The sequence below is a fragment of the Poecilia reticulata genome, chromosome 2 (assembly GCF_904066995.2).
Source record: "Poecilia reticulata chromosome 2, P_reticulata-male-v2, whole genome shotgun sequence".
In the NCBI taxonomy this organism is placed as follows: domain Eukaryota; kingdom Metazoa; phylum Chordata; class Actinopteri; order Cyprinodontiformes; family Poeciliidae; genus Poecilia; species Poecilia reticulata.
This window is the reverse complement of record NC_088831.1, coordinates 14,581,689-14,609,089: the sequence shown is the minus strand read 5'-3', so window position 1 is coordinate 14,609,089 and position 27,401 is coordinate 14,581,689. Positions and strand designations below refer to the sequence as shown.

Genomic DNA, 27,401 nt, shown 5'->3' with positions numbered 1-27,401 from the left:
TTTAATGAAACTCGTCTGATGTTAACCAACGTTGCCAATGGCTTAAAATGTACCAGAGATCTTTCAACCGATCCTTTAGTGAGCTTTTCAACTTAATGGTCCAAATATGGCTAAAGTGGATCGTTCTCAACCAAACCTGGCAGCATAGCGCTAAAGATTCAACTGACTCAATGGGTCAAGAAAATGCCATCAGCCGTCCCTCTTCCCAAGTAGAAGACGTGGGAAGTTTGGTTTGTACACACACCGTTAATCCTCATTCTCTACAACACCAAGTACATCAAGAAACGTCTAGCTAGAGACATTACAATGGTGACAGTAGATCGAAATGAACAAAATACCTCGTGAACATGACGGTCGTTTCTCTGAAACATGTTGAGTCTCTCTACCAGAACCTTTGATCATCCGTCGTCTCGGTCATATTGTCTCCACTGGACGCCGGCGGAGCAATAACTCACATATTCAACATTTCTTTGTGTCTTTGTTTATTGAACAGTGACAAAAACCAACAGGATGCCTGAACAGAGCCGGCGCTCTCACCATGCTAACACAGACCCAGTCATATTTACATCAGGTCTCTGCCCATAAATAAAAAACCTTTACAGTTTACAGTGAACACATCTGACACAGCCAGTGAACATGATCCGGAGTTTACAGCCTGTTTTACAGTCATATCCACATCATCGACCAGCAGTTGTTTCTGGTTGGTCGTCCATCTTCTCATGACCTCGTTTTGACCCGAGAACCCTTCCCCACCACTTTCCCAGAGTCCTTCTTAATGTCTCTCTGAATGCTGGCAATTTTCATCCCCAGGTCTCTGATGTGGACTCTGACGTTGGTCAGGTTCCTCTGCCAGGCAGCGTCCAGCTTTAAGGTGTTACCTGACAGGCTGAGGCCCTGGCAGGTGTTGGCGTCTCTCTTGGGCGTTGTGGTGGTTCCATCAGTTCTCTTTGTTTCCTGAGGATCCCATGAGTCCAGCTTGGAGCGGCTGGAGATCTCAGACTTCTTACTTTGCTGTGGTACTTCAGAGTCCACATCGGTCCCTGCCTTGCCGCCATTTTTCCAGATGTTTGAGTTCATTTCTTCTTTTAAATGTGCAGGATTTGAACTTCCTGTCTTCTTGTTTCGAACTGGAGCTGGTTTCTGTTCCTCTGTGACCACTTTGGTTTCAGCGTCCCTACTCCTCAGTCGCTGTTGTTCCCACACCTTTCCTCCATCCACAGAGTTCAGTTTAATGGAAGGAAGTCCAGAGGTTTTTCTTTCTTTGGACTGCTGGTCCCATTTTTTAGAATCTGGATTAGCAGACCCCTGGATGGGTCCAGGATCCAGACCAGACTGTCTCTGTGGTTCCCACCAGCTAGCAGTAGCCGTCATTCCTGGCTTTGCTGCGGTTGCAGCCTCAGTTTTTTGTTGATCCCACAGGCTGGACCGTCCTGAAGGTTTAGGTCCTGAAATGGACTCTACAGTCCGGCTCTTAGGACTCCTGTCCTCTTCCTGTTTTGCGGGTAAAGCCTGTGTAAGACATGGAGGTTGCCCCGGTGACGGCGGCGGTGTCGGAGGGGGGGAAACATCCAGAGAGTCCTGGCGACTGTCCACAAACTCCAGGGAGGAACCCAGCATGCCAGCCAGCTCCGGGGTGGCCTCCACCAGCTCCAGAGGGTCCTTCACATCCGGTCTGAAGGAGGCCAGTTCCTGCTCATCTGGACCCGTCAGCAGCTGGGACAGGGACGCCTGCCGGTAGAACTCGTCTTCAGGGACAGACTGAATGTTGAGCTGTGGGAAGAGGCGCCGGAAAGAGCGAGACGCCATCCGGAGTCGACCAAGAACGTCAGCCAGGAGGAGCCAGTTTCTGGGTCTGGAAGGAGGAAGGACAAGAACATCAGCGAGAAAGTCTTTGACCCAAACGGGTCAAAGACTTTCCTCAGAAGACACTTTCTGTGTTCTGCAAAGGTAACTGTACCAAGTGGAGTGGAGCTGGTCCAATGAAGGTACCGACAGAGCCAAGTTGGTTTCAGTAAGACAAACGATGCTGCCAGAGTTCAGAAGTTAAGAGGATGTAAAACTGTTTATCTGCTGTTGGAACAAAAACCCAGTTCAGCAAAGGCAGAACCAGAACCAGAAAGTGTCCTCCTTAAATGTCAAAGCAGCAGGAAGAAGAGAAGGAGGCTGCTCCGCTTTTATATATTCTGCTGCTGAAGCTGAAAACATCAATCCAGGTGTTATTGATTCACAATGTCTATCAATGTGTGTGAGTGTGTGTTTCTGAGTGCGCGTGTGTGTGTGAAGGGCAGATTAGTGCGTACACCCCCAGCGGTAGACAAGGCCACATGTTGCTTTGCAGCCGGCCGCTGCCTGAATGCTAAGCAGCTCGGTGAAACGCGCCGCCGCCCGGCGGCCTTGTTTCCAGGAAGACCCATTAATACGACATCAGACGCCGCTGAGGAAGAAGAGGAGAAAAAGAGAGGCGGAGAGGAGCGACAGGGGAGGAAGACGGAGTGGAAGCCAATTAGCTGCGTCGCCACGGCGATGCAATCCTCGTTAACGACCTCTTCGTCTGTCCTCCCTCTGCTCCTCGGAGGATGTTTTTTCCTCTCCCTCTCACCCCGCCCCGCCCTGTGCCGCGCTGCCTCCTCCTCTCCTTCCTCCTCTCCCTCCTCCTCCTCAGCCGCTTTCTGCGGCCTAATTGGTGTCTGGGTGTGAAAAGACGCGTTAGAACAACAAGCAGGAGCGTGAAGGAAAACGAGTGTGAAAGAAACACAGAGTGTTTGTAGGAACAGTCTTCCTCTGGACACACTCCTTTAGCAGAATCAGGCCTGATCCTGACCTGAAACAGATCCGAACCAGACCTGAACCAGGCCCGGTGGTTTTCTCCTCCACCTTCATTTGGCTGGTTTTGAGTTTTATCTACTTGTTTTTGTGACGTCAACAAGTGCCCTGATGATGTCCCGTGTAAACAAGATAAAGGACCAGCTGCTTTGTCAAGATTCAAACTTTGAATGGTCCTTGAGGTTCTCAGAGGATCTGGATGACCTTCAGGCTTTGTTATCGTTTGTCTGAAGAGGTAAAGTACTGAACGATTATTGTATGTTGTACCTCAGACCTCTACTAATTATGGTACAGTTTGGTGAAGTACATCGAGGTTATGCTCAGGTCTAACATAACCCATCAATGATTGGTTCTGGATCAAGCTAATCAATCATCCATTGGTAAATCTGAGTGGGTCAACAAGCGTAGTTTATATTTCTGTTTATTCAGCCATAGAAATAAACTATGGCTGTACAGGGGTTCTCCCAGAAAACTTGTTAAGCCCGGTGGTCAGGGCGCCGAGGCGGTCCACCGTGTTGTTGTATTAAAAGATGTTAAGTAGACAGGAAAAGTAAATATATCACTGGGTAATTATGAGAAAAAATTGCCAGTGAGCTGCTATATAAATCTATATAAAGTCTTAAAAACAAATAATCAAAAAATACAATTAGAATAAATATAAATTATTTCCACTTTTCTTAAATCCAAATTAAGTCAGCGGCTCCACCAGGCCTCCCAGAGCTTCAGGGGCCTCATAAATGCTAACATTTTAACACAGACCACAGAATTATAAATGTAACATTTGTTTATTGAGATTATCATTGCTGCTAAATTTGACATAATCAAATTCTGCTCCAGGCCTCATACACCCTTGGACCGGCCCTGCATGATGAGTTAAACCCGCTGCACTGCGCAGAGATGCGCAACAAACGAGAGATTTAATTCAATGCTGCTAATGTGGCTTTAGTAACTCTTCCATTTCGTGTCTGCTGAGTTTTTAACAAGGGGACAAAGAAACTATTTTGGTTGGTAGAGTTTCTGGACGAGTTTTTCAGATGTCCGGTGGCCGCGCGCATTAATTCTGTCTGACTAAGTGGACAAAGCATTGGATACGGTTTGGTGCACTGTGTAACCAGAAAAATAATACTAGTAATAATAATAAAATAACATAAAATCAGCATGACTGCGAAAGCTCTGCATGAAACCTGCATGATGAGGTTATCGCTGGGTCGTTAACCACTAACGCACCGACCAACCGCGAACACAGACCTAACCTTTACAGGGAAGACAGGGCCAAACCTTGGACAGCGTGTTGAGATGTAAACGCTGCATATTGTTTTGTTCACAAATATACATCATTCTCACCTGCGGTTCACGTAAAGCTGAGCAACCAGAGCTAACGCGGTGGGTTTAAACTCTTACCTTAATTAATAACTCCTCATAACTGATCACAATTCCTCACAGGGAGCTGATGTAAATATCCATACAGTTCAGCCTGTGTCCATTTCGAGTGAAAGGAGGCGCGCGCGATCCGCGGTGAGGTAAACTTAACCTAGCTACGGCAGCGCGTGAGGTGATTGGTCAGCGCGCTGCCGGCTTTAAATGCATAAACTATAAACACATCTTCTATAACCATATCTTTTAGGAATAAATCTGCTCCGGTAGTGAAACGCTGAGTAACAGAAACGTTCGCAATACGGCAAAAAAAAAAAAGAAAAGAAAAATCAAGAGAGGCTTAGCCTGGCGGTGGCGCTAGTAAAGCATGGCGGGCCGCCAGGCCTATAATACACTGGGGGAAACACCCTGCTGTAGTTTGTTTCTAATCTCTGTAGTTTGTTTCTAATCTGTAGTTTGTTTCTAATCTGTAGTTTATTCCTAACCGCTGTAGTTTGTAGTTCCTCTCCGGTTCCCCGTCCTGCAGGACGAATCGCCTCCTCCCAGGTTTCTGACTCACCCCTGTGACGGCGCCACCTGGATGTTGTAACACGGGAGCAGAGGCCGGTCCGACAGCTCGAACTCGAACACCTCCCTCCTGGCCCGGTTCTCCACGTCCATGTCCTCCTCTTCATCCTCCTCATCCTCATCCGGTCCAGGCGCGTCGGCCAGGATGTTGTAGGCTCCTCTCTCATATAACGGCTCTGGAGGAGCAACAACATGATATTTAACTGGTTAGTTGGTCAGGCCTGTTTGGGGCTGAACTGAACAACTCTGGTTCTGGTCTGAGGTTCTGATCTGATCGGCCCTCTCTCCTCCTCAGTCTTTTATCTGAATCTCTTGTTTTGTCCTGATTCTTCCTTTCTTTAGTTGTGACAGATGAAAGTTCCTGAACCTTCGTCTGACGTGGAGCCAGTGTGTGTGTGTGTATGTGCATGTGTGTGAACTCACCGCACACAGAGCTGCCGTGAAACTCCCAGCAGATTCCCGGATCGCCCTCTGACCTTCCCTGGATGTCAGACAGATAGTCTGCAGGCAGAGAGAGAGAGGCGCAGCGTTAGGGGCGATCAAAGAGGCGACCAATCAGAGCGGACGAAGGCGGCGAGCCGAAAACAATGGAGCCACACACAGCGAGAGACATGGAGGAGAGTGTGAGCGTTCAGACGGTGCCGACTCGGCGCTGAGTAGACGGAAGCTGGCAGGAGTGTGTGTGAGTGTGCGTCTGCGTGTGTGAGAGTGTGTGTGTTTGTCAGTGAGCTGCTCCGGGATTCAGCAGCCGAGCCTCATTAAGCTCCTCTGGAGAGAGCGCAGGAAGAAAGAGATGGGAGAACAAATACAGGCGGGGATGGTAATCAGAAAGGCTGCCGAGCGAACGCTCACACACACAACACACACACAGAGCAACACACACACAGAGAGTAACACACACACACACACACACACACAGCCTGTTCCACGCTTTACTCCAACAGTTTTCGTCCGCTCAATATTAAATCCCCAAAATAAACGTCTTTTATTGTCTTTTGCTGTGATTTTGAACCTGATGGGATAAACAGGACTGAAGCTGCAGATGCAAACAGCAGGTCAGTCTTGCAGTTGTTGGTGTGATTCCATGTTGATGAGCCTTTGAGCAAAGCGGTTACCCATCAGCGTGTGAACGAGTTCCTGGCTCTCCAATCTACATATTGGACTGAACTGATTAGAAAACATACGTCTCTGTGTGCAATCTGGCTGCCTCACCCTCCAGGAAGGTTTCCATGGCAGCGCTGTGGGTCATGCTGAGCGGCCCTCGCCCAGAGTAAGTGGTGAGGGTCGGGTCGGCTCCGCAGGCTAGGAGGAAGCGGACCACCTCCAAATGGTCGTTTTCCACGGCGTCGTGAAGCGGCCTGAGCAGAAACAGACAGAGACATATGAACTTTTACATTTTATTTGAGCTCAAACAGACTTAATATTCTCCAATATGCAGATGACATGCAGATGTTTTAATACTAATAATTTACTAAAACAAGATAGATGTAACATTATTAGCACTGGTTGATAATATATATATATATACATACACTGCTCAAAAAAATAAAGGGAACGCTCAAATAACGTCCTAGATCTGAATGAATGAAATATTCTCATTGAATACTTTGTTCTGTACAAAGTTGAATGTGCTGACAACAAAATCACACAAAAATCATCAATGGAAATCAAATTTATTAACCAATGGAGGTCTGGATTTGGAGCCACACACAAAATTAAAGTGAAAAAACACACTACAGGCTGATCCAACTTTAATGTAAAGTCCTTAAAACAAGTCAAAATGAGGCTCAGTATTGTGTGTGTGGCCTCCACGTGCCTGTATGACCTCCCTACAACACCTGGGCATGCTCCTGATGAGGTGGCGGATGGTCTCCTGAGGGATCTCCTCCCAAACCTGGACTAAAGCATCCGCCAACTCCTGGACAGTCTGTGGTGCAACGTAACGTTGGTGGATGGAGCGAGACATGATGTCCCAGATGTGCTCAATCAGATTCAGGTCTGGGGAACGGGCGGCCAGTCCATAGCTTCAATGCCTTCATCTTGCAGGAACTGCTGACACACTCCAGCCACATGAGGTCTAGCATTGTCCTGCATTAGGAGGAACCCAGGGCCAACCGCACCAGCATATGGTCTCACAAGGGGTCTGAGGATCTCATCTCGGTACCTAATGGCAGTCAGGCTACCTCTGGTGAGCCCATGGAGGGCTGTGTGGCCCTCCAAAGAAATGCCACCCCACACCATTACTGACCCACTGCCAAACCGGTCATGCTGAAGGATGTTGCAGGCAGCAGACCGCTCTCCACGGCGTTTCCAGACTCTGTCACGTCTGTCACATGTGCTCAGTGTGAACCTGCTTTCATCTGTGAAGAGCACAAGGCGCCAGTGGCGAATTTGCCAGTCCTGGTGTTCTCTGGCAAATGCCAAGCGTCCTGCACGGTGTTGGGCTGTGAGCACAACCCCCATCTGTGGACGTCGGGCCCTCATACCATCCTCATGGAGTCGGTTTCTAACCGTTTGTGCAGACACATGCACATTTGTGGCCTGCTGGAGGTCATTTTGCAGGGCTCTGGCAGTGCTCCTCCTGTTCCTTCTTGCACAAAGGCGGAGGTAGCGGTCCTGCTGCTGGGTTGTTGTCCTCCTACGGCCTCCTCCACGTCTCCTGGTGTACTGGCCTGTCTCCTGGTAGCGCCTCCAGCCTCTGGACACTACGCTGACAGACACAGCAAACCTTCTTGCCACAGCTCGCATTGATGTGCCATCCTGGATGAGCTGCACTACCTGAACCACTTGTGTGGGTTGTAGAGTCCGTCTCATGCTACCACAAGTGTGAAAGCACCACCAACATTCAAAACTGACCCAAACATCAGCCAGACAGCATAGGTACTGAGAAGTGGTCTGTGGTCCCCACCTGCAGAACCACTCCTTTATTGAGTGTGTCTTGCTAATTGCCAATAATTTCCATCTGTTGTCTATTCCATTTGCACAACAGCTGGTTAAATTGATTGTCAATCAGTGTTGCTTCCTAAGTGGACAGTTTGATTTCACAGAAGTTTGATTTACTTGGAGTTATATTGTGTTGTTTAAGTGTTCCCTTTATTTTTTTGAGCAGTGTATATATATATATATATATATATATATATATATATATATATATATATATATATATATTCGCAGATGACACAATATTTGGTACATAAAACCACAGTTTTGTTTCTTGAAGATCTTTTCACTGAACGCCTCATCAGTAAATCTCTAAGCTGCTGATTTTATTTTGGTGGTTAATTGCATAATAAGTAGCTGCTAATATGCTGTAATATAATAAAGAGCTAACATTTACATTAACACGAAGCCAAACAGACTCCATATTCTCCAAGATTCGTCAATATGCAGATGGCAGTTTTCTATATGTGGAACTGAAAACAACAAAACCTCACACATTCCATCTGATAGATATTTATTCTATTAGAGTGAAGATTTACTAAATACGTAGCAACTAATATACTGAAATACTGTCAAAATATTAACATTTACATTTTATAATAAGCTTAATTTTAGCAGTTTCTTCATGAAGATTCGTCCATATGCAGATGATATTTTTCTATGCACAAAATTTTAAACTTAGCTGATTTTCCAGTAAAATCAAATGAAAAGCTTCAGTAAAATGTGTGCGTATGCAGCTGAATTGGTGTTTCCTACCTGGTTCCGTCCTGAGAGCTGCAGTTGACGTCGGCGCCATGTCTGATCAGCAGCCGTACGATGCCCAGCCAGCCGCGGGCGCAGGCCTCATGCAGGGCGCAGTACCCGGCGTTGTCTCTGTGGTTGACGTCACACAGCCGTCGCTCCAGGCAGTACAGCACCACCTCCTGGAGAAGAGGGGACATGCAACGTAGTCTGTTAGCAACCTGTTGGCTCATGAACCAGAGCAATGGGGAGGCACCTCATCTTCACTTGGGGCCACATCTTAAATCTTCTCAAACTGGTGTAATTTGGCAAAATACAAATGAAAACTAATTTGATTTGATTAATAAGAATATTTTAGCACAACTTTTACCTTGAAAGTCTATTTATGTGGCCCTCTGGAGTGTTGAGGGCCACATAAACAGCCCACGGCCCTCGAGTTTGACGTGTTGTACCGCATAGAAGACACGGAAACAAAGAATGTTTTCAAAAATAAAAAATTATTTTACTGCAGGAGACCAAGAAGCCACAACTTCCTGTCATGTTCTGCTTTTATTGTGAAGGTTATGAAGCTTCAGGAAGTGGACCTGGTCAGGAGCTGAAGGGGTTAAACGTGACGGAGACGCTCCATCCTCAGACCCAGAGAAGAAACATAATGAAACTCCCCTCTGTTCTGATTGCAGCAGGAAAATGTGTGTGTGTCTGAGCGTGTGTGCATGTGCGTGTGTGTGTGCAGTGATGGATGACGGCTTCATTTGCAAACTGAGCTCGTTAGCTTCACCGCTGCACCTCAACGAGAAAGAGAGAGGCCGACACTCGTGAGGGCTGACAGGAGCTGTCGCACCACGCATGAAATATTCACACAGCGCTCCGCCGTGCGTGTGTGTGCTGCCTCTGCATGATTTCCAGACAGCTGTTGAATCCTAACTCTGAGGTCTCCTGCAGCAGGTTCAGCCTCCTACACTTTAATCTGCAGATCTGAACTCAAACCGTCCTGATGAGGAGAATCAGCCTCCATTTGCATTTTCTTCAGACGGCTGAAGCCTGGCAGTTTAAATGCTGCAGCTCATCAAACACCACGCATCAACGCAGCTGTACAGGAGGAAGTCATTTGTCCGTTTGTCTCCTGCTCACTGTTTTGCATCACCAAAGAAAGAAGGAGGAATCTGTTGATATTGATGCCAAAGTTTGGAGTTTACAACTCAGGATAAAAGCTTTGAAATGTGAAGCATTAAGAGTTAAAATGCATCTGTATGCAGATGATACCATCCTCTAGATGGACGTGTTTTACTGTCAGGATCTGCTTGATACTTTCAGACCCTGGAGATCCAGATAAACGACCTGCTGCAGCTGAAACATGACAGAATGGTTACCTGGTAGCCCAGCCGCGCTGCGCGCTGCAGCAGCGTCTCTCCAACGTTTTTGTTCACGATGAGGCGCCGGACTTCTGGAGGGACGGGCCGAGCTGAGTGCTGGGTCTCTGGAGAGGTGGGGTTCTGGTCGGGGGACTTGGAGGCGTCCAACGGGGATACCTGGGGACGTCAATGAGGGAAACCACGTGTTAGCGTTAGCATTAGCATGTCATCAACAGTCACTGAGTTCAACTGGTTTCATCTCAATCAGGTTTTGGTCTGTAAATAAATCTTTCTTCTTTGGTTTGTTTTGGGACTAAAACTTTTTGGTTTTTGTGGCATTCTGTTCAGATCAGAACCTTATGAAACCAGAACTTGTTCAGTTCTGAGGTCCCCGTTTGGTCCAACGTCTGATCTGTCCAGAGGATGCCGACATCGACCTGTAGAGTCAGAGCTCTTTGGTTTTTTCTGTACTGTCCGTTTAAATGAGCGATGTTTTGATCTTGCGAGTCGGGCTGAATCCGAACTCATCAACATTCCTGCAGCACGGCTCTCCTGAAGCAGGTAAAGACAGATGATGCTCCCGCTCCGAGCTACAGACGTCATGGCAACAGCAGGAGGACGTTAATGTGTCTGCGTGCGCAGACGTCTGTCAAACCAAGACGCTCGCCGCCACGCATCAGCAAACAGGAAGTGCGCTCTGCCCCGGAGGGGAGTGAGTGAGTGTGTGTGTGTGTTTACTGGCGGAGGAGGATGGAGTGTGTGTGCCCTGAGGATATCTGCTGCGCAGCAGCTGTCAGACACACACACACACACACACACACCAACACTGTTATTCCTCCTCAGTCAGTTCCTGGTTTTAATTTCCAGGATGTTGGATCGGTTCTGGTCTCAGTGGTCCGGTCCAGGTTCTGTCAGGGTTTAAGCATGTTTCTCTGGTTTGGGTCTGGGTTCTCCAGACGTTCTGAACTCATTCCTCTCTGGTTCTGGACCTGAGTCCATCTCTGGATCCTGATGGTTCTCAGGTCATTTTTCACCATGTCAGTGAAACATTTCCAATAAACTCTGTTCTGCACCAGAATGATAAAAAATGAGAATCTGTTGATTTTGTGTGAATTTCTACGATCACAGGATCTTAAAAACCAGACGTCCCTCGGGGTTTGGGTCTGGAGCCCCTCAGGTTTCCATGTCTGTGTGTCGACACACCTGGATCGAACATCATTATTGATACTCTGAACTTTGAACCACATGAGGAAATTCAGCCGTCTGATTGGTGGAAACCTCAGACTCATCTGAAGGATGGAGATTCAGATCCAGTTCTGGATCCACGGCTCAGAAACAGGAACAGGAAACTCTAGAAACCTGAGGTTGAGGACCGGGTTCTGTCTCGTTGGACTGGTTCTGTCTCGTTGGACCGGGTTCTGTCTCGTTGGACCGGGTTCTGTCTCGTTGGGCCTTTCTCTGATATGCGGACGATGTTGAACCCGACCCACCTTGCCACTCCGCTCCTCCTTGTCACTTCCTCCCTCGTCTCGCTCCACCCCCTGGGAGTGCTTCATCTTGAAGGGACGCTTGCCCTTTGGTGTGTCGAAGCCGTCGCCATGGCAACGGAGCAGGTGATGGTCGGCCGGGAAGGAAGTCGGAGTAGCGCAGACCTTCAGGCTCTCTGAAGCCGTCTGAGGTTTGTCCTGCAGTCGGGACGAGGTCATGGAGGTCAGCGATGGAGGAGCCTGTTGGCCACCAGAGGGGGGCGGAGCCATGTGGAAAACTACAGGAAACAGAACAGGAAGAGGATAGTTAACTTGATGTGGTAGCTTTATGGACAAATGAAAAGTTCTGAAGAGTCCAGATTGTAAATTTTAATTTCTGGAGAACCTGAATAAAAACTTATGGATTATTTAGCAGGTAAAAACGTTTTTGAATTGAAATGTTGCCTATTTTGTTGATTATGAATAGTTTTTGATTAAAAGTGATTCATTTATTAGTTATTCAGTTATGGAGCGGTTTTATGGAGCTGAAGCTCCTGGTTTCACTCTGACCCTCCCAGCTCTTTATTTTCTTTATTTCCTCCTCTGCAGCTCTCAGTTAGCAGGAAATAAAAAGCCACATCAGAGGTAATGTGTGTTTATGTCAGTAATTAATCCCTGGAGCAGATCGGCTCTTCACAGGGACACGACGACGCTCCATCTGAGGAAACGGGACCAACAAAGACAGAGAGGGGAAGGAGCGGAGGGGGAGGCAGCGGTTGCTACGGCGAGCCGTCCCGCCGCCATCAGCTGATGAATTATTCATGAGCCAAACACACACACACACGCACACACACACACAGCAGTAGGAAGACCATGACGAAGGTGTGTGTGAAGCTGCCCAACAGAAAGTCGTCATTTCCTGCACAGCAACAAGCTAACCGCTCTGATTGGCTTATGAGCTATGACATCATCATCTGACTCACTGGCCCCACCCCCAACAATCAACTGGTGACCCCTGACCTTTAAATAAAGCAACAGATGACTGAAAATGTTCAAATATGGATGAAGGTTGGATTAATGTTGGATGAACCTCCATGCAGTGTTTTGTGTTTCAATGTTTCTCAGTGGCGTTCCACTCGGCTCTGTTTTTGTTCTCCTGATGTTTTACTGGATCAAATTCATAAAAAAAAAAAAAATTTCTCTTTAAAACTTAAAAATAAAAACTTATAAAAACATCAATGTTTTATCTTTAGAGAAATAAAACATTGCTGTTTTATTTCTCTAAACTCAAGCTGCCGTTGCTCAGAGCTGAGCTCTTCCTCCTCCAGGTTGGTCTGAAGAGTTAAATTCATGAACGCGTCGTTTGTTTTCCTCCATGGACTCAGATTTAAGCTAAAGGTTACCATGGCGATACGTCTAAAGGGGTTCAGGACTGAGCCGATCCTCCGGGATGATGAGCGATCGGCTCCACGTCTGGCTCTAATTAGATTTCTGCGTCTGGATTTAAACCCAGTCTGAAGCTGAGGGAACCGGAGAGCAAACAGAGGAAGAGAAGGAGGAGGAAGAGCGGGCTGCTAACGCGGCTCTGCGGGGTGACAGCTCCATCTGGGAGATGTTAGACGGCTATTAGCGCGCCACGAGGCCCGGCGGCTCCGTAAACACACGCAGGAACACACACGGCGCCGGCTGTTGTTCCAGGCGTGCGCTCTGGCAATCAGGGGAGGAAGAGGAGGGGGAAGATTTCATCAACTGGAACAATAAAAGCTCCAACAGACACTTCTCCGTCTAAACAGGTGATCCAGCCTCCGTTACCATAGCGACTACAGTTTCTATGTTCACAGGAACAGCCAAACAAGCTTCACCTGTCGGGGCGTCCCGCCTCAGGAACCTGGACTCACTCCAGCTGCCGTTCACCTCTGACCTCTCAGGCGACAACTTCCTGTCAAGGTCTGTGGATTTCTCCCCAGAGGGCAGCCATTGGCTGAGCTCTCCAGGTGGGCGGAGCTTGTTTAGTCGCAAGCCATTTAACTCGATGCGGACCTTCAGCTTCTTCACGTCGTCCAGAATCAAGTCTGTGAATATGAGCGGGGGGTCAGAGGTCATTTCACCACTGAAAATTAAATACTACAGAAACAATAAATATAAATATATCCTAAACTCTGTCAGTTCAAACTGTGGCATAAACTCAGAGTCATCTGCATAACGAGAAACCTCGAAGCTACTGGGAGCAGAAAACCTAATAGGAATAATCTGGATTATTCAGCCTGTTGAACGACAGAAAACTGCAATAAAGTGATAGTTTCAACACAACCCTCATTCATTTATAATGTTACAGTTTAGCTTCGTAGCTGAAGATTTAGCTGGGTACTAAATATTTAGCTAGCAAATTAAAATTTTATGTTGAAGCTAAATATTTAGTCATATTTCACCAGGGTATTCATTCATTTATAGTGTCATTACTTAGTTTGCTCGCTAAATATTTAGCTTTAAAGCAAGCTAATATTTAGATTGAATCTAAATTTTAGCTTGCTAACTAAATATCTGACCTCAACCTAAATATTTCGGCTGACGCTAACTATTTAGCTCAGAGCTAAATAAATAAAACCAGCGGTTGGACTACAAGCCCCAGTGGAACGCTGCAGTAAATCAGTTAAAGTTTTATTCTACCAATAACATCAGATTCTAATCTCCGTTTTAAACTAATTAATCTGACTTTCCAGGTTAAATCAAGGTGAAAATCTGCTTCTCCTATTGGCTGAAGCCTGGCATTTGTGTGAATGACTGAGTAAAGCGTTTTGTGGAGGTTATCTACAGGAAGCGACCGGATCCAGATCGGTTCCTACCGTTGGAGACTCTGACTCTCTTGGTTGGACTTCCTGTTCCGCCCTCGTCCCCTCCCTCCTCGCCCCTCCCTCTCTTCTGGCGGCTGCTGATGATGCTGCTCTGATGAAACGGCTCCAGGCTGAAGATTCCCCGCCGGCTCATGGGGATGTTTGGATTAGACTGCAGCGCGACTCGGTTCCCCTGGAATGAACCTCTGGACCCAAAAGGCTGGATCTGATCATCGTCCTTCTCCTCGAGGACAGGAAATGGCTCCGTGTGGCGGTAAAGGCGATGATTGAGAGAAGACGACGGACTTAAACCTGGAAAGAAGAAAACAGCCTCAGATCAACAGAAATGTTAGCAAAACTAAAAATTGGTTTTGATTTAAATCTCAGTTTTAAGGAAAAACAGATGTGGAATATTTGGGGATTTTGTTGTGGTAACAATGTTAGTGTGACCTTTGACCTGCTGAGTGTAGAGCAATGAACAGCCTGATGACAGGAAGTAAAATGTTTTACAACCAGATTATGATTTATGATGTTTCAACAGTTTCCAAACTTTTCCTTCAGCAGTGGAGTCTGGAGCAGCGACTGCTGGACAAACTGCTGCTTTACACTCAGATGGTGCTGCAGGTCGGGTTCTGGTAAGGTTCTGGTCCAAATCGATTCATCCGGCTCATGTAAAAACCACCAGGTAAAAACTAAAAACATTTCTTCATGATCAGAACCTTTTCAGTTATTTTAAAGTTTGGACTTTAATCCAAATCGAGGTTTGGTTTGTTTCTGATCTTCAGGCAGGAAACTCTGGAGCCGTGCTGCGTTCAAGAACAATAGTGGTGTTATGTTTTCACAGCCACCCGCGGCGCAGCAACACGATGAGACGCAGCTTCGACAGTTCCTGTGGAACCGGGCCGAGTTTCCACCGGGATTACGGAGCTCTAATGGTGCCGAAGTGTGAAAGTGTCTCTGCAAAGTTCGACTTCCTGCAGGAAACGAGGGCAGCGCTGCGCCGGCTTTAAAAACAGACGGGTGCACTCAGAGTTCAGATCAGTGTGTGTGTGTGTGTGTGTGTGTGTGTGTGTGTGTGTGTGCGTGTCACATCTCTAAACACTCACACACACTGACTCAGAGAGAGGGGGGGCTCAAAGAGACAAAGGAAGTGACTTAAATATAACAAAGTGAGTTTTTATGTCCTTTTTTCTTGCTGTGTGTTTCTGTAGGAGCGTGCACGAGGGCGAACAAGCGTCCACGAGGGTGGACGAGCGTGCACGAGTGTGGAGGAGCGTGCACGTCATCCGGCAGAAATCCTCTTACCTCTCAGCGTCTCACTGGCTGCACAGGGAGTTTCTCTCCTCTCTCCTTCCCCCTCCTCTCCGTTCTTCCTCTCCTCCTCATCCTCTTCATCCCTTCTTCCAGCTTCCTGCTGGCCGTCTGCCAGCTCCTCCTCCTCCTGCCTTCTTCCTCCTCCCTCCCTCAGCTCCAGCTCAGAGAACTGCAGCATGGCGCGCTGAGAGACAACGAAGTGAGAAGAAAATCTGGGTTTGTGTTTGTTGGGTGTGAAACAGCAGAGCAGCTTCTGGTTTCCCCCGGTTAGCCGACCCGCCAGATGACCCGTCAGCGGCCTGATCCACTGCTGGGTTCTGATCCAACACAACCAGAACAAATCACAGATCCACACAACCACAAATCCTGATCACATCATCAGAACTCAGCCAAATTTATTTCACCCCAGTCTGGTTGTGTTCAGTCAGATCATCAGGACTCATCGCTGCTGCTGCGTTTTGATGCCGTTTGATTTGTAAATCAGAATCTGAGACAACGAGAGTAAAATTTGTTCAAGTTTCAAAGCTAAGAAAGTTATTTCCTTCCTGTTTGGAGTCTGATGAATAAAAACTGTCCTGAAACATTTCAACACAGATGATAAATATAAATGAGCGTTAAGCTCAGTAAACGGTGATAAACTGCAGTTTTAGCTGTGAGTCTTCCTCCTCTAACCTGGTGGAAGCAGCTTCTCGTGTTCAGCCTCCCCCTCCTCTCTGTCGCACCTCCATCTGCCCTGACCACAAACCCATTTTAAAATTAATGGCCCGTGAAACGACCTACAAATCCATCCGGCGCTGCGGCCCGGATCCGCCGGCACCCGGAGGAGAAGGACGAGCGAGTTAATGAGAGCGCCGCCGTCCTTCAGGAGCCGCCGGCCAGCCGGCTGACAGCAGAACACGCAGCGCTGGTTTCTCCACGGCTCGACGCTGAGATCAGGTTTCTGCAGATTTTATCAGAGACCCAGAGCCGCTCTGCTGTCATATAACCAGAAATAAAACCGTCATGTCATTTATATCCCATATTACTGCATCCAGAACCGACACTAAAGATAGAGAAACAGAAAAACATCATCCTGCTGCTCAGAGACATTCTCCACAGACAGGCAGAGAAATCCCACCCTGAGTTCTGGATCAGATCCATGGAGAACCGGCAGGTCCAGGAGGAATTTAAACCCAAGACATCACAGCTGAGCCAACAGGAAGGGGAAATATCTGAATATTCTGTGAACCAGGGTCCAGCATGAACGTCCTGCATGCATTCAGGTTTAGACCAGGTGCTCCCTCGGTAACCCATAGTTACTGGACTAAAGACATCTATAGATATTAACTCACAAGAGAGGAAAATTGAGCAACTAAGACTCAAAGTTATTTTTGGTAAATAGTCGCATATCTAATAATATGAATTCCTCAGATTTAACCTTCAGTCTGACATGAAGCTAAAATTATGCCCAGAAAATCATTGGACGTGTGAAACGTCTCAATATTTGATATCAAACCATTGGTGCTCATCTGATCATGGCCTAATCAAATCCTGCAGGAGTCACCATGGTTCAGTCAATCTAAGATACTTTAAGGGTTAATTCATACTGTTCAGGCCACTTTAACCCATTTGTCTAGAAAGTTTGGTTCCTTTGGAGGTGTGAATGTGTAATAAAACTCTGATGCGGACTAAAAAAGTAAACCAGTTGAACTGAACTCTGGTTCGGTTTGATATGTGAACACCAAGCGGACCAGAGAATGCTCCAAAAGCAGGAAGTGAACTACAGCACACGGCATTCTGGGTAAATACAACCAAAGCTAACGTGCTAGCCTAGCAGCAGCAGAAATTTCTGCTGCTGCTGAAATTTGCAGGTGCAGCAGCAGAAAACCAGAAATCCTCCAACTGCTAAAATCTGATGCCTCCATTTTGTTTCCATCTGGTGAAGAAGGAAGTTGCGCTCAGTGTCTTCAGAGGTTTTGTGTCATTTCCTTCAGTGGTTCTTGGTGCAGTGCCCCCACAGGCCACGAGGGGAACAGGTTGGTTTGACTCAGAGCAGAAAGAAATAGAACCAGAGTTTTGGACTCTAATCAACCTGAATCTGCTGGACTGTTAGGTCTGAAAACAGGCTATAGAAGTTGTGGGAATCAGTCTCCATGGACCAAACATTTGTCCAGGAAGTCCAACAGATCTTTGACGGGACTAACCCTCTGGCACTGGATTCAGACACTTTACCAAGTCATTGGCAGAGCATTGATAATGATCTGTGCTTTGGTTTTCTGTTTGTAACAACAGAAATACATCAGTTACAGAAGCCAATAAACTCAAAGAATCACAGAGAGGATTCTCCAACACAGTGGCGTGCGGTGAGGTTCATTGCTGGTGAGGCACTGACTTATGACTTAGACACCATGCATGTTATTGGACCTACGGAAATTTGCATGCATACAAAGCTGGGGGGCAAAAACACTAATCTTTTACCTATCATCCATAGCCGAGCCGCGTTAACTCAGTGAAACTTAAAAATGTAGGTATTAATTTCGTGCTATGATCCACAGCAAAGTGATCTGTATTCACCAAGCTACGCAGACTCGTTGCCATAGCAACTGACAACAATGCCACTTCATGTTTTAGGATTTAACACCAAAAAACATTCAAGGATTTTGCACACAGAACAGAACATTTAGTCTGTTGTTGTAGTACGTTTAACGCTTAATGTTTTATTAATAAATAATTGCTGTGGTAGATTAGCTATCGCTTCTACTTTACTGAATTATTTAAACATAAACTGTAGCCCACAAAACGCACATTTTATTAAAAAACTAAACAAAAACATCTTATTGCTGTCTTACCTTTACGTATCAATGAAATCCATGCACCGCTAATTCTGCACAAAAATATCCGTTCATCCAAAGCCAAGTCTATCCTCAACATGTCTTTTCTACTCCGTTTGAGAATCATCAAACTGTCTTGAAGTAAAACTTTCAGCTCCGGTGTTGGTCTTCCTTTAGTTATCATCTCCTGCTTCAATTGAAAATCCACTTTAGAAAACTGTTTAAGTGTAGAAATGTAGTCTTTCATGTTGACGTCGGAAGAGAGAAGAAAACAAATATATCGCTGTACTTTACTTATTTACTGTGTGGCTAGCTCCCTGGCTAGCTCACCGTGTCTTACTCTGCAGTTGTGCAGTCATAATATCTGGGAACATGAGCGCCCCCAGCGGTGACGCAAGAGAACTGCCTGCCTCACCTCGAGTCTGTTCTCTGCAGTTTCTTATCGCTCCTCCGCACACAAAACACGATACACACACAGTTGGTGACAAAAAACACTGTACATTATATACATAAGCAAAATCATGGAAAATCAGTCCATATATTAAATGTTTCTTAGCCATTTTATTGCCGGCGTACAGACAGGACGAACATGCTGTCAAATAATGGCAGCCAGTGCAGTTAGCGAGAAGTTGCGCAATCGCAGGTGAGGCTCAGCTCGCTGCTGCCTCACCGGCTTCGCTTCTGAGCATTTGAATGGGAAAATGCAAAAATCCAGCGATTTTGAAGAAAAAATAATCAGAATTGGTTAAGCTACGTAAAAAATAGATACTTTATAGTACAAAACCACAGGGTGAAAATAGCAATATAAATGATTTTATATTATATATTATTTTTTCATGACGACAGGTGAGCCCTGACCGCACGTCACTGCTCCAACACGACCTTCAGTCAACCTCTACAACCTCTACAACCTTTACAGCAGGAATAACTGACCAAATGAAGTTTGTTTTCTGAGTTAAATTAACTTAATGAACCTGGAACCCAACAGACTAGAGGAGTTTAATGACAACAGACTACCAAGGAACAATAGGCTGAAGATTTTCATGATTATTTAAGCAAAGAAATCAGAAGTTCTCCTACCTGTAAAGCACTTTTCTCGTTGACATCAGAGAGGAGGTCAGAGGTCATGTCTTTAAGATGGCCGCCCACACAGCCAGGGGAGTTTGTCATCTTCTTGCTGAAGCTTGACTGCCTGTTTCTGCAGCTGTCAGAGTCTTTAGGTTCATCTTCTAGGAGAGTTGCATTGTCCTGCAAATTCTTCCCTTTGCTTCCACAGCTGGTCTTGGTGAGAAGGTCTTTGTCAACCTGTGGGGTCGGGTTACTGTGAACTCCATCGGCAGTGAAAAGATTTGGACCAGAAGAGCCTTCAGTGAAACTTCCAGATGAGGAGAGCCAGTGGTTACTGTTTGGTAACAACATGAGGCCATCTAAGGCGGCGTTCCCACAGGTTGGGCTGGTTTTTCCATAAGCCGGAGCCCTCAAGCTGAAACTGGGCCATGTAGCGTTGTGGTTTTCACCGTTATGAAATGAGTCAATGCTGTTTCCACAGCTTGAAACCACAGAGTTTCTATTTTCACCAGGAGAACAACTGAAAATTCTGGGTTCATTCACTGATACCTTCAAACCGACATTAGTGCCACTTGATCCCCCAACATTTGGACTTCTGTCTGTGATACATGTTGGTTCTTTGGGGTTGATGCTCGGATACAGTAAAAGCCGAGAGTTTGTGACATTTTCAGTTGGGAATCTGGGATTTAACACACTCCACGATGGGACCTGAGAACTGGAATCATTAGAAACCAGTCCTATACTGGTGGAACTTGGACTTTCTGACAGATCACCACCAACAAAAGCTGGAGTCTTTGGGCTGATGATTGTACGTTGTGATTCACCAGAACAACCTTCACCACCATTGGGAACCAATGAGATTGGATTTTCTGGAGGGCCTTGTTGAGGGCCATCACATTTACTTGAAGATTCAGGGTTTCCTTCTGTTGAAACAACTCCTGGTGTCACTGGGGCATCGCCACCAGACGCTTTAGAGTCTCTGGAGAACTGCCATGGGGACGTTCGGGCACACTGCATTGTCAGTTCTTCTGGGATGTCTGGAAATGGACTTTCTGGTTTCTCCTCTTCTGAGAGTCCTTGGCTACTACAAGGCAGCAGTGAAGCGGTAGAGCTGGATGGAGTCTGGGGTAGCGAGTTCAGACTCTGCTCTGCATTCTGGATCCAAGGACTTCCTTCTGGAAGCCAGGACTTCTTGCCTTTGAACTGGTTCCCTCCACCAGTTCCCTGTTTGTGGGGAACGTCCATCAGAGGGTTGCAGTTGTTGTCATTTTCCTCCTCACGTATCAAGTCAATGCAAACTACATCGTCCCTGGCAGCAGACGGGGGTTTGTCTGGAGCCGCTTTTAAAGCTGGTTTCATGGTTTTCTCAGACTCATCGTCATTCTTGTGACCACGGTTACCATCCTGCCTTTTCTGATTCATGAATTGTTCTTCATCTCTGATTTTACTATGGATTTTAGACAAATTATGATTTGGATCTTTGTTTTCGAGACCTGAACAGTTAGACATGGAGGCCATCTTATCTGAGCTCTGGTAAGGTAATATTCCATACGGGAGGCCATGTGACTGGTAAAAGTTGCTGTTGCCAAGCAAAAGTGGATGGGGGAACACATGGCCCTTAGTTGGCATTCGCTGCATTGACAGAGTCTCAGCGACAGAGTATGGGACGTAGCGGTTAGCATAACCTAAACTATGAGGTAGGTAAGAGTCTCTATAAATTTGGCTGGAGGAGTTTTTGTTTTCCGAGTTGAACTGTTGGTACTGTGACGGATCCAGTTGGCTCTCTTTAGAGTCGGGCTTTGAAGGATTTTTACTCTGTTTTCTAGAGCAGGTTTCCCCTTTGTTGCCTTTTACAGAATCAGCAATAGAAACTTTGGGCCACTCAGGTTTTGATTTGGAGGCAGGATACTGTCCAGCAGAGGCCGTACTGGGAATACTGGTTACCTGTCCCGCAGATTCAGTTGGAACTGGAGATTCCTGCTGATTCTGAGTAGTGTCCACTGCACTGCTTGTAGTCTGGGAGCAAATGTTACGGTCAGTGATGACCCCAGAGGTCATTTCATGATCTGAGGTCTTGGTCAAAGAGCTGAAGGGTGGAGGTCGTCCCTCTTTAAGGTCTTGCTTCTGATTGGCTCCCACCCTGTAGTGAGATGGTTGTAAATATGCCAAACTGGTCACAGCTGCCGCTTTGGACGGGAATCCATTTGGGAATTCTTCCAACTCTTCAGCAGAATTTGCTTTTCCTTCCAGGTTTTTGGTAGCTTTCTGAGGTACGGCGGTGCCTGGTGACGTTTTTGCACGGGTTGAGTGAGTTTCAGCGTTACAGTTGGAGTCTTTGGTATTGCTGCTGCCTGAGTTGATGGAGCGGCTGCGTTGGGAGGCCAGGTAGAAGGGATGTGAAGCAGGAAGTGAGGGTGAGGTGGCCTTCTTGTAAAGATGCTTCTGAGGGTCTGCAGTGGACTGAGGAACTGAGGTGGGCGGTTGGGACACTGGAGGTGAGTTAACGTGAGCGCCACTGCTGACGGTGCTCTTGGTAGAGCCGGACAGACTCGGCTTTACTTCACGTTGACACTCAGAATGCTCCATCTGCATCTGGGGCTCCTGGCGAGTCTGAGAACCGGTGCTGAAAGCAGAAAGCTCCTGAGGCAACTGTGGTCCAAAGCCTTGCAAGGTCTTGTCCTGGCTGTGGGGCAGGGGTGAGAGGACGGGCCGGGTGAGGTTGACTGAGGACATCCTGATGGGAGGAACCAGTGAGGAGGCAATATGAGCAGGAGAGTAGGGAGATATGAAGAAAAGTCTTTCATCTCCAGGTGTGTTAGTTCCAGTTGCACATAACGACTGATACGCCAGCTGCTGCTGGGTGAAGGGCGATGCAGACAAGATGGACGTCTTGTACGCCATGTCCAGAAAGGGGTACATTGAAGCATCCATGTATGGGCTAATCCAAGGCAACCTGAGAAAGTTACCAGCACCGTTCAGACTTCGCTCTGACTGCTTCTCAACAGGCAGAGCCCGAGGATTCAACCCCAGGCCGTTACCTTCTGCAGCAGAGACAAGCAGAGGCTTCTGCAGCCCTGGAGCTGAGCTTTTATACAGTTCAGCACATCCATTGACAGACTTCTGGGTGTCCAGAAGTGGTACAGCAGGCTTATACAGGAGGTCATAACCAAGTCGCAGGGAGGCGCCAGGATCCTGGGGCTTCTGTGCAGAAAGGGGATGGATGCCCGGGTAGATGAGCCCTGCATGGGGGCGGATACTTTCCCCCACCAGAGCGTTTCGGTCAATGCTGAGGGCTGCTAGGGGGTTCATCTTGTGAGCTGTTCTGGCATCTACCTGAAACATGAAAAGGCAACATAAGCTGCATTCATCAACAAAATTATTTTCAGTGAAATCATTGGATAAATGATATCTTCTACTAGAACCTAGCAAGTTCAGAAAAGATGATAGTGGCAACACAAAGTTATGAGGCAATAACCGAAACATCTAACACTCATAGCAACGAGTAAAAGTAAGCAGACAGAAAATGGACATTAGACACTAAGGTCATCACTGGATGGGTTTGGGTCTGAATGAAACTGATGGATTATAGGTGCTACAGAAGCCAAAAGGGCCCAATGATTTTCTATAAACAATGATTTTACACTTTAACATGAATAGAAACAAGTTTCAATACATGTAATGTACCAACACTGGTTTGTCCCTTTTTAAATCTTGGTTAACTCAAAACCAAAGAGGTTCAGAGAGTCAAAAGAACAGCTGATGATCAACAGTAACAACAAAGTCAGCAGAGTGAACGTAGGTCTACATGAATGTTTCAGCATTTATTCAAGGTTTTTTTTTAAATCTAATAATTTTGTAGTCAGTAACATTTTTTGGAGTTGCACATCTTTCTGTCACATTTGCACATTTTATAAAACTGCAGTGAATGATGCAATGTGTTCACACAGTAATGAATAAAAAGTCTTTCTATATTTCATGCACTGATGAAGGGAGGATGCTTCTGAAGGAAATTAACCAACAGCTCTCCAATTTCAGGTCAACGTCTGGTCAAACTAGTTCTATCAAACCCAGTCAGAAGGAGCTTTAACCTGAGCTGCAGTGATAAGAAATTCTGGCCCGGAAACGTCAGTGAGGCTGACCTTTCACCTCTCCATGCTGTGGACCCGACTACCTCTGGTTTCAGCTTCAGACGGGACCGTCTGCCTGGAGGACAACGCTCTGGCCACCGTGTCTGCAGCCGGACGGAAAACACACAAACAAGCAGGTCAGAACCCAATAAAACCAGTTAGACTGGATTTAATTTGATCCGAGAAGCAAATATATTTAATTATATATAAAGTCAGATTTAAAACAAATGGTCAAATCTCATGAACCAAACCAACCTCTTTTAATAACTCATGGTCAACATTTTAATGGTCCAAATTAAAAGTCTCTGTTCTTTAAGTTACAGTACATAATTCAAAGAGTTCAAAACATAAAATCCCTCCTGATGGAAATCGTTCTGTCCACTGTCCCAGCTCAGAACTGATGCTAAGAAAGAACCAGTTTACCCGAACCACGGTTAAAGGTCAGTAGGAAAACAAAGCTGCTAAGCAGGTGCTAGCAGCAGTTTAGCACCAGAACCGATTTGGTAGAAAAACGGACAAAGTGTCCTGGAAGAACAGTGAGGATCACACGCTATGCTGATGATACTGTGATAAAATTTTCCAAAAGACAAATTAGTGACCTACAATAGGCTATGTATACAGTCATAGTGAAAATATCATAATATATTCTGCAATAATAAACACTTATTTAATCATAAAAGCTGTTTTCTAAAATATACCCAGAAGACAAGATTTCTGAGTAACTTTTCCTTTTCTGGCTTTTTTAACCAGAATTTCCCTTCATTTATCTGTAAAGAATGAATCTGTAGTGATATGAGGTATTTCTTACATACCAGTAAACATTATTTCCATCAACATTTTGTCCTGGTGCCATAATAAATTCAGTTTTATGTGGAATGAATTTCAGAAACCAGCCTGGTGACCAGTTTCAGCCGAAGTCTGAGGGGAGGTTTTGTTTTTCTCTTCAGGTCAGATTTTCTCTGCTCAGTCTGGTGTGTGTGCTGCACATTCCAGCTGCAAACACACACACACACGAAGAGCCTGGAAACTGACGTGTGTGTGTGTGTGTGTGTGTGTGTGTGTTGGTTTTATCGCCCAGCCGGAGGGCTGATAAGGCACGTCACCGCTTTTCCCGAGGAACTCATAATCCTACGGAGAGAAAACGTATCAGCGGCGCTCGGCGGATACACACAGCCGCCTGAAGGGCTGCCACACACACTTCCTCACACACACACACACACACTCCCTCACACACACACTCCCTCACACACACACACAGTAATTGATGGCTGTTAGCAGGCTGGGATTTCAATAACAGCTCTTATCTGGCGGCTGCTGAAGGACAGCCGTGTGTGTGTGCTCACGTCCTCACACGCTTGTGTGAACACATTACAGAGCCATCAAAGACGGGACATTCCAGCCCGGCTGCAGAGTTCATGTCAGGGTTCAGGACGCCTGGAAACACAGGCTGATGATGGATGTCCTCGCAAACACACACAGTCCTGCACGTTTTGCTCCAGCAGGTTTACAACCGAGGGGAAATAATCTGCAGTTTCCTGGAGGATTTTTCCTCCATGATGAGCTCTTTGTGCTCAGCATTTATTCGCCAGTGAACGTGAAATTTAAAATCTGCGCAGAGCTGAAACCGTTCCAGCCATTTCGTCTGGTTATTTAGAGGAAAAGCTACTAGTCACAAAAAGATTCATAAATGTTACAAACCCAGATGGGTGTGTGTCTGAAACATTCTGTAGTTTTCTGCTCATACAGGGACAAAGAAATACAGCGCACAGCTAACGCTACAGCTAACGCTACAGCGGCACCTCGGTGCAGTTCCTCTTCTAAACAGCAAGGGCACTCTTCAGGAAGTGACAAGTTCATAAAAAAAGTTTTCCTGAGCCTTGTTTTTTGTGTTTTTTACGTCTAGCTGCTCGGTCAGCTTAACTGATGTTTACTGCTAATTAATAACGGCTAAAAAAAACTTGATTTTTATTTTAAACATATTAAATTGATGTGACCTCGCTGCACGCTTTCAAACAATATCTATATATTTATTTCACAATGGTTACTTTTGATTCCAAAACAAATCAACATTTTCCTCCAGTAAACATTAGTGGCTGATCTGTTGTCATGAAAACCAGTCTGTCTTCTCTTAGCAACCATCATGGCAACCAATCTTTACAGTTTCCTACCAGCAACGTCTCTGCAACAAGCCAATAACCATCAGTAAAAACTCCAGTTCAGGTTTGGTTAACACCACAACCACAGATCAGTCCAACCCAAAGCAGTCCAATGGTGGACTAGGTTTGGACTAGACTGTTCAATCTCCTCAAAAACATATGTCCGTCTTCAGAAGCAGATCCTAACCCTAAAGCAGAGTTTCGTAACATCAGAACCTTCAGTTTTCTGACTTTATGGTTTTTACCCAGAAAGGAGAATCAACTGAAGATGGAGTCCACTGGAGATGTCCAACTTCCAGAGACCAGTGGACACAGACACCAGAACCATGCAGGGACATTCAATCTGTTTTAATTGGTTAATTAATGCCGTTTGTCATTTGAACCAGAACCACCGGTCCAAACTGAAACATTGAGATCCAACGGGACAGAAGCTCTATTTATTTTCCTTTTTCACCAAATATTAGAAATCAGGACGTCTGTAGCTGTTAGCTTCTGCAGCAGCACTAAGATGGTTTTCACTGTATTAGAGCATATTAGGTAGGGATCAGCGAATAATGATAAATTATGACGTCATTAAACTGAGTCGACTGTTTTTGGTCTCATAAAGTATTGATTTTGGTAAGTTTTATTTCCAGGTTTGTTATCAGTTATTATCGGTTACCAGCTTCAATAAGAGTTATCGTACATCTCTAATATTAAATATATTTGGCGTTTAAACTATTAGTGTTTTTAGAGGCGGTCTGAAGTATTTGTGGCCCCTATAACTCCCATGAACACCCGGGGTCGACTCAATTTCAGGGGCCTCCAGCTTTTTTACTAAATAAAGCAACAAAGAGAGAAGATTTTGTAGATTTTAGATATTATTTACAAAATGTAGAAAAGCAGAATATATTTTTGTTGTGATAATTACACTAATATAAAAGGTGAATGTGGAAAACTGGGCAAATTTTTTTTCACCATTTTAGGAGTTACATTTTTATTTTATTTTCTGATTAAGTTTGTAAAAGTTTGAGATTCCAAAACCTGAACCAGCAGCAGACAGAAACATTTAAATCTACAGCTGCAGAAAGCAATTAAACCTGAATGCCACATCAATTAAACCGATAATCAATCAATATTACTGATGTTCTGATCATGTTTGTAACTCATCAGACCAACCTGAAGTTCTCCATCATGGACCCGGATCCTCCTTCCGAACCGAACTTCCTGATCTTCCAGCTCGAACATCCATCCGGTTAAAGTCGGAAATCCCACAAATCCATCCTCATCGACCCGCGCGTGCGGCGGCGTGCGCGCGCTCAACAAACACCGAGACGCTCGCGCTTTCTTCCTGTTCCGTTCACGCGCTCCTCCATGTAAACACAAAGGGAGGCGTTAATGAGTTACCTGCGGACGCGCACGCACACACCTGAGCACGCACGCGCCCCGCTGCGCGCGCGCAGAGTCCCGTCAGAAGCAGTTAATCACATCCAAACTGTTTCCGCTGTTGAAGCAGGAAAACGCGGAGCGGCAGATTTCCTCCACGCGGGAACAATCCACGGAGTGGCGCGCGGACGATCCCACGTCCAACCCTTTCTTCTCGGTCCGTCGCGTGCCTCAGTGTGCAGGGTTTATCCTCCTCCTCCTCCTCTTCCTCCCCACGCGGACTCAGCCTCCCTCTTCTTTCTCCGCCGCTCACGCGCTCATGGATCAAATGACTCTAAACGATCAGTGACGTTCCCAGCGCCAGACTTTCAAAATAAAATACCTGTCTTCTGGTTGTTGCAGCTCATACCCGTATAACAGAATAGTTCTGTAAGAATCCAGTAATAAATTCGTAGAACCGGTTCGGT

The 27,401-nt window shown here is 46.1% G+C and overlaps 1 protein-coding gene across 3 annotated transcripts; it reads right to left on the bottom strand.

Annotated features, from left to right (window-relative positions):
- Positions 1 to 465: 465 nt before the first annotated feature.
- LOC103481405 (BCL-6 corepressor-like) lies at positions 466 to 27,293 on the bottom strand. 3 transcript variants are annotated; one of them, XM_081612756.1, is made up of 13 exons: positions 26,728 to 27,291; positions 23,375 to 23,517; positions 19,299 to 22,619; positions 15,400 to 15,592; positions 14,107 to 14,406; positions 13,126 to 13,335; positions 11,288 to 11,562; positions 9,816 to 9,974; positions 8,461 to 8,627; positions 5,977 to 6,122; positions 5,188 to 5,265; positions 4,757 to 4,940; positions 466 to 1,852 (listed from the first exon to the last, which is right to left on the bottom strand). In XM_081612756.1, the coding sequence occupies exons 3-13, from the start codon at positions 22,593 to 22,595 to the stop codon at positions 718 to 720; spliced, it is 6,144 nt and encodes a 2,047-aa protein (XP_081468882.1). In that variant the 5' UTR covers positions 22,596 to 22,619; positions 23,375 to 23,517; positions 26,728 to 27,291; the 3' UTR covers positions 466 to 717. The 3 variants fall into 3 exon arrangements, with proteins under 3 accessions (XP_081468882.1, XP_081468879.1, XP_081468874.1); XM_081612753.1 differs by having other exon boundaries at positions 23,426 to 23,517; positions 26,728 to 27,290; XM_081612748.1 differs by lacking the exon at positions 23,375 to 23,517 and having other exon boundaries at positions 26,728 to 27,293.
- Positions 27,294 to 27,401: the final 108 nt, after the last annotated feature.

Excerpts from the sequence above, each read along its gene's own strand:
- LOC103481405 (XM_081612748.1), bottom strand. The coding sequence starts at position 26,796 with ATGTTCGAGCTGGAAGATCAGGAAGTTCGGTTCGGAAGGAGGATCCGG. Across the intron at positions 22,620-26,727 it reads TCCATGATGGAGAACTTCAG|GTAGATGCCAGAACAGCTCA; the intron begins GTTGGTCTGATG and ends TTCATGTTTCAG. Across the intron at positions 11,563-13,125 it reads GAGGCGGGACGCCCCGACAG|TTTTCCACATGGCTCCGCCC; the intron begins GTGAAGCTTGTT and ends TGTTTCCTGTAG.